The 7,322-nt window shown below is 38.7% G+C and overlaps 1 protein-coding gene across 1 annotated transcript in view; it reads right to left on the minus strand.

Annotated features, from left to right (window-relative positions):
• SYNE2 (spectrin repeat containing, nuclear envelope 2) overlaps positions 1-7,322 on the minus strand; it is a 269,558-nt gene that overhangs the window by 161,423 nt on the left and 100,813 nt on the right. The window contains exons 44-45 of the mRNA XM_014545947.1: positions 4,864-5,205; positions 420-575 (exon numbers count right to left, since the gene is read on the minus strand). Of these exons, the coding sequence (XP_014401433.1) occupies positions 420-575; positions 4,864-5,205 (498 nt within the window). The remainder of the gene's footprint in view (positions 1-419; positions 576-4,863; positions 5,206-7,322) is intronic.

Here is a 7,322-nt window from a genome sequence, read left to right on the forward strand (position 1 = left end):
AAATACATAAACAAAGCTTTGTAAACAGAGCTGTAAAAACAAAGAAACAGTACCCCCCATGATGTTGATAATTAGAAAAATAAAAGGAATTTGTCAGAATCTGAAGAATACATATGACTGAGAAAAGGAATGATAACAAGTCAGAATCTCTGCATTTTGTTACTGAATAAGTAAGTTTTTAGGAACTTTGTGAAACAGAAAGAACACTAATGTTCATTAAACTCTTCCACTTTTTAAATGGGAAAATTTATAAAACTTACTGATTAGTACATAATTATAGAGTTACCAAATTGATCATCAGGCAAAGGTTAAATACGACTTTTCACTCTGTGCAAGCAAGTTTTTGGTAATTACAATATATTGTATTGCACTGGATAAATAATGCAATCATGTTGTCAGTGTTTTTCTTGTTTCCGTACCTCTATCTCTTTTAATTGTTCATTTCTTAACATGACATCTAATTCTAAAGGTTGATTTTGCAGCTCATTGACTTTCTGCTCATCTTCAGTGTTTTTCATGCTTTCTTGAACATCAAGAGAAAGTTGTTTTGACAAAAGCATCTCCACAGCTGAATTCTGAAAACATAAAAAGATTAATTGCTGAACAGTCTACCTTCCAAATAAATAACTTTTCTTTTTCTTGATGAAAGCATGGCAGTTTCTTCTGTTAACTCAAAGACTTTTTATTCTTTTTTTTTGAAACAAAGACTTTTTTAAAAAGTATATTTGAGCACTATCTAAGATAATTTTTCCATGCAATATTTAATGCGGATATCAGTATCCCAAGAAAAATTAAACTTTTTTGACATTACAGTATAGAATTTAACAATGCTCAATTGTATACAGAGGTATAATCTATATATTCCAAGAAAGAAAACAGATATAGAAAAAAGAAAAAAGTTCCAAAGTTTATACTTAGTATTCAAAAGGATGTGGAGGACTGGGCAAATAATAGGCATTCAATGTTACCTATTGATAGTTTAAAGTAATAACTGGGTAAACAGGAAACACCAAGACTTCACGATATTAAGTATGCCTTATATCAACTAGAAGTAAGAATTTCACAGCTTGAGTAAGGCAGAACAGGTTATATATATGGAGTAATTTAATCTTTTCTGAAAGCTCTAAGAACTTAAGATTCTCAATAGGGCAGAGGAGCGAGCGTCTGCATTCATTTATTCATTTTGTAAACAAATATTTGTTGAGCACGTACATGTAGGCACCATATGACAGTAATTTTAAAGATTTCCATCACTTTGCTAAGGTGTAAGTTTTTATTTTCAGGTTACTTGATAAATGAAATACCATTTAATTCTTCTATATACTTTTATGTCAGTAAAATATTTGAGGTTTCAAGTCTATCAAACAAAGCTGATTTGTTGTCTTAAAAATACTGCCTAGGCAATGGTGTAAGATGTTAACAACAGGGGCCTGGGTAAAGGACACCTGGGAATTTTCGGTACTATCTTTGCAACTTTTCTGTCAATGTGAAACTATTCTAAAATGAAAAGTTTATTTAAATAAAACAGATACCTTCTGGAACGTCACCAATACTAACTGGTTAAAAAAAAAAAATTCCCCTGACCAGTGTTACTTGTTTTGAAGTACTTAGTTAGCACTTAGCACAAGTCACTTCTTTAATATGGCTTCAAATGATTGAAACTTCGGCAATTCCCTCCAGTTCAACAATTCATTGTGGCTTATCTCACGGGGAAATACCTGGGAAGCTGTGAGAGGAAAGGGGAGGCGCCTCACCCCAAGCTTCATTGGCCAGTGGGGCTCTTTGCCACAAGCCACAGTATAGGAGGTGGACAGATGCTTGCCTCTTTCCCACCTGATGGTTACTATTACTTAAGAGTATCCCCACACTCCACAGGTGAACAAGAGCTAAAGGCCTAGCCCTAGACCAGCGGTTCTCAACCTGTGGGTTGCAACCCTTTGGGGGTCGAACGACCCTTTCACAGGGGTCGCCTAAGACCATCGGAAAACACATATATAATTACATATTGTTTTTGTGATGAATCACTATGCTTTAATTATGTTCAATTTGTAACAATGAAAATACATATTGCATATCAGATATTTACATTACGATTCATAACAGTAGCAAAATTACAGTTATGAAGTAGCAACAAAAATAATTTTATGATTGGGGGTCACAACATGAGGAACTGTATTTAAAGGGTCGCAGCATTAGGAAGGTTGAGAACCACTGCAGACTCTAAGAAAACTTGACTTCTAATTATCTGAGAATTCACAGCCCTTGGTCTCTCTTACCTGGGGGGCAAGTGATGAGAACTAGTAACACTTGTAACATGTCATTTGTAATATTCCCTTAGTGGTCAGAGAGAGCATTCTGAAAACCGACATTACCCCAATGCTCCTGGAATGTCTCTTTTTTAAACAAAACTACGATTAACATACACTTAAGACAAAATATAACTTTTAAACAGTGTAATAAGTATACATACATATTGATCCTCTGATCATAAATGGAATTTTCAAAGTTAATAATAAATGTAGAGTGGAAAATTACCATTCTAGCAAAAGACTGGTTGAGCTATATAGCCAACTATGTTTACTTTTTAAAAAAATTTTTAAATCTTTTCATCCACATATCTTTCCTTAGAGTTTGGCCTGTTTGGAAAAGAATAGGAGGTAAGATGAATATCATTAACTCTCCTTAAGGACAGGACCATGACATTTTCATCTTTATATCCATTAAGTCACGAAGGAAACATTTTTAGTTTAACACTTAAAATATTGAGTTTTAAACAACTGAGCCCTGTCTCTGGCTTAGCAAACGTATCAGCATCCCAAAGAGGTTAAGTCCATAACAGCTTCACTCTCCCTTTTCCCATTCGGGGCAATGGTCCCACGGCCATAATAATTCTATGACAGTGATGAGCCCAAAACTCTCACTTGTAACCTGCCAACCACAGTGGGACAGTGTCATACAAGCTCTCCAGGATATATGTCTTCATTCTTTAAAGCATTTCAATATAAAGTAGCGAGAGCCAATTCTAAGCACAAGCATCCATCAGCACCATTAGAGACAAAACGGAAAGGCAGATCACCATAGTCTCAGAGGCTGCCTCTTAGCTCAGCATAATGTCTAACATGTTCATGTGACCTGTAAAGCACTCGTGACTCAGCCGGTCTCGCCTACCTCTCAGGCCTCAAGCAGCCCCCACCTTCTATCCAGTGGCTTTACTTCAGTCTCTGACTGCTCATGCTCTCTCCCACCACAAGAGCAAATTCTACATTTTCTGTCAAGAATGGCCCACACCCAGCCCTGAGCTCGGTTAACTCGGGTCTCAGTTCAAATGTTGTTTCCTTAGAGAAACTCTCTCTGACTACAGTTCAGGTCTGACTCGTTTATTAGAGACGATCATGGAACCGGGCTCCCTCCTTTAGTTCCTGTAATTAGTCTCTCATTAGTTAATTAGTTGACTAATGTATGTCTCCTCCTCTAGACCAGAAGCCCTCTGAGAATAAAGAACATGTCTATTTTTGCTTACCACAGAACTCTCACTGACTGTTCAATAAATTTTTACTTAAAGGATGTATAGATGAAGTCATATTAATGAAAGAAAAAGATAATTTCATTCAGTCTTCGACTGTCAAGATTAACAATTTGTGAGCTGAGAACAGAGGAGGTTTAAATAAAAATATATTTAAAAAATAAAAATCATTATTGGATGATGACCTTTATGTAGGCTTCAACAAATCCTATTGAATTTTTGGAGGGCAAAGCCAAAATGGGCCTAAGAAGCTAATTTTAAGGTTATTAAACAACTCCCTTTAGCAACATCATGTATTCGGATAGAAAGTCCTCAGTATTCTTCCTTTTTTAAACTTAATTACTGCTGTTTAAATTCTGTTAAGAGTTTCTTTTACAGATACAACATCAAGAGTCTCACCTACAGGGCCCTGAATCCTTGAAGATGTATTTCCTTAGCACTAACACTGGCATTTGAAAGTCTTCATGGACAGAGAGATGTCCTGTTGCCATTTATTCTTGTGTAAACATTTCTAAAAAACCCTATCGGTGCCTCTAACCCACCATGCATTTCTGTTCCAGGAAGGCCACGGAAGTGCACGTTCTCTTCACTCCTGGTGCTGAGAACTCACACCTGCATGTCTAACCTTTGCGTGTCCCACTGGACCTGGACTGCGAGACACTGCCTATCAGGGAGACCCTTTCAAATACAGTTTCCTAGGTGGCTCTTTGGGCCCTTTCCGTTTTCATCTTTTAACCGATGAGAAAGCACTTCAAGAGCCACAGGAAAATGTACCCATTTGTTTAGAATGAAAACAAAACAACATTCTTCTTCCTTCTCCCCAGGGAAAATCAGGAGCCTGCGTGTTGCCATTCTCACACCAAATGATCTGACAACATTTAAAAACACATCTGCAGTATAGGGTTAACATACAAAGAAAAAGAAAGGAATCCAGCTTTTCAAACAGTCTCTGATTTCATTAGAAAATCAACCAAAAAAAAAAAAATAGGACTCTTGAGTTTTTTTCCTAAAAAAATGGGTAAAGCACATTTTCTTTTCATTTGCCTTTTCTAATTTGCCTTTGTGCTCTTGACCCAAGAAACCATATCTGATTACACACCAGAGAGAATAATAAACCTAAATGGATGACTGGCATTTTAACAGACTGAACAGGAATATTTCACCACTGAAATCTTGGACAGTTTTCTAAGGGCTCTCTTTACAAGTGGGCAACATAAATCGCCAGCACATGGAGGGCTTAATTATGAAATCAGAAGGCTTGATGCACGACCCTCTTTTCAAATCCCACACCTCTTCATCCTCAGACGCGATGGCTCAGAGATGCAATCACAAGCACTTACCTTGTTTGTTTCCAAGTCTTCCTCCAACTTTTCCACTGCAGCGGAGCCCTGAGTGGACTCCTGCACATCAGAAGTGACCTGCTTCTCTCTGCCGGGCAGAGGAAACTTCTCTTTCTTTCCTGTGGAGCATTTTGATTTGAGAATGCTGTTGAGATAATTTTCCACCTCCTGCTTAGCAGATTCAAGCCTGTGTTCCAAATCTTTTTGTTTACACTTAAGTGATTTTATATCCTCTTTAATAATCTTCTGTCCCGCTGAAGATGTATTTTGCTCGATGGATTTTGCTAAGCCTAAAATCTTCTCTAATGGGCCATCTTGTAAACGGAGTCTATTCTCTAGTTCCTGTGAGTGGAGAAAAAGATTGTCACAAGAAGTATCTGTTCAATTGTCACAAGAGTTCATTGACTTTTGTAAATCACAGCGTATTCTGTTTCACTAGTGGGAAGTATAAAAAACTTAACTCATGTCACAAAGAAGAAACTTTGGGTACAATTTAAACCAGGGTAGCATCCCAGATCAAATTCTCAAACACATTTTATACGTAACTAAAAACGTATAAGATGTAACAAATGTTCGCAACACAGTCCCTGGGATATTAGAGGCAGTCAATACATATTTGTTGAGTATATACTTAGTTCAAGATACAGCCTTTTGACATCATCAAAACACTAAATAATAATTGTCTACTACTTGCAAAACATTGAAAAAAATCATTTAGAAGGTGCCCGTGTGAATCTAGTGTTAATATTTAAAATTCCGAGCAAAGCTTATTAAATCAATCTTTCTAGTACAATGTCTTAGACATAGTGGGAGCTCAATCAACATTTAGTAAATGTATGCATGAATGAAGGGGGCTAGTTTGAGAACACTAGACTCAAAAGTCATTTGAGGTTCTATATCTGGTAGTGATGTTCCACTGAAATAGAATAAGGCTTAAAGTTACTAGGTGAACAACGTAGGATTTATTAGTCACTACCTTAATAGATCAACCCAAAAACTGTTCATTCATTCAACTAACAGCAAGTATATGTAGGTTCTGAAGTTACATAGATGACATAGAATCCAGTCCCTTCATGTTCCTATAGTCCAGTCAGGGAGACACAGATGTAAATAGACAATTGTAATGGAATGTGAAAAGATCTATGCTAACCAATATGTACAGACCACTGAAACATTTTTACACGGAAAGGAGGAGTTCCAGATTTGGATTTTAGAGAGATCCGAGAAGGTACATTCGAGAGGGTACCATGCGGGCAGGGAGCCCCTTCAGAAGTCTAATGAAGAGACTGTGAGATGAGGACCTGTTGTAAAGAAGCAAGAATGGGGGCATAAGGGGAGCGGCAAATTGTAGAGATATACCAGAGATGAAAGAGACAACACTTGATGTCTGACTAGACTGGGAGTTCAGAAACCCAGGTTTCTGACTTGAAAGCCTGGAGAGGTGGTGGAGATATTCATGGAGTCCAAGAATATAGTAGGCAAAGCAGGTTCACTGGTAGAGAGGCCCCCGGAGACGGAGAAAGGGAAGAAGATGAGGTAAGTTTTGTATATGCTTAACTACAAATAACTGAGACAACCAACTAGAGATGTTTAGTGGAGAGTTAGGAAAAGCGCTCACCTGACTAGGGTCAGAGACTCCAGGTGTAGCCCCCACTCTGTCATTTAACTTGGGTGACTTTGTAAGTCCCTCAGCTTGCCACAAATCAGCTAATTATGTATAAGTTGAGGGGTCGGAACTTGGCCCCTGTGGTTCCTTCTATGTATAGCAAAAGTCTGCATTTTAGGTTTTCAACAGGAGCCCGAGCTCTTCTGGGGGAGGCTTCGGTCTTATTTTTCTCATATCCGTGGCACTCAAACAGTGCCCTGGACATGACGAAGCCTCGAGAGTTTGTCAAATTATCACAGGTAAAGGGGGAGGCCGACTTGCCTTAATGGCAGGCCATTCTGGAGGAAAAGTCTGGCTGGATTCTCAGGTCTCTAAAAGGAAGAGACGGGACATTCGCAAGCTCATGCCAGCAGTGCTGCCCTGAGACTCACCCCTGAAATCTCCCAGTCAAGGAACTGTGGAAGGAGGAGCTGAGAAATGCATCCAGAAGACACCACGTGGGCCTGTTTTTGTTGGCTGTGCAAACAGTGAGAATCCCAGGAATTTGTTTTGAGAATGCGGGTAAAGGGCTGCAAGGCTAGGTGGTGTTGGAGTTAGCATGAGAATTTTGGAAGCCCTACTGGGAGAGGGCTCTAATATAAGTCCTCGAGTCTAAAATTTAATAAAAATTACACAACTTCAGCCCTGGCTGGTTTGGTTCAGTGGATAGAGCCTCACCCTGCGGACTGAAGGGTCCCAGGTTCGATTCCGGTCAAGGGCACATGCCTGGATTGCAGGCTTAATCCCCAGTGAGGGACATGCAGGAGGCAGCCAATCCATGATTCTCTCTTATCATTGATGTTTCTATCTCTCC

This window comes from Myotis brandtii, unplaced genomic scaffold (genome assembly GCF_000412655.1).
Source record: "Myotis brandtii unplaced genomic scaffold, ASM41265v1 scaffold423, whole genome shotgun sequence".
Classification (NCBI taxonomy): Eukaryota; Metazoa; Chordata; class Mammalia; order Chiroptera; family Vespertilionidae; genus Myotis; species Myotis brandtii.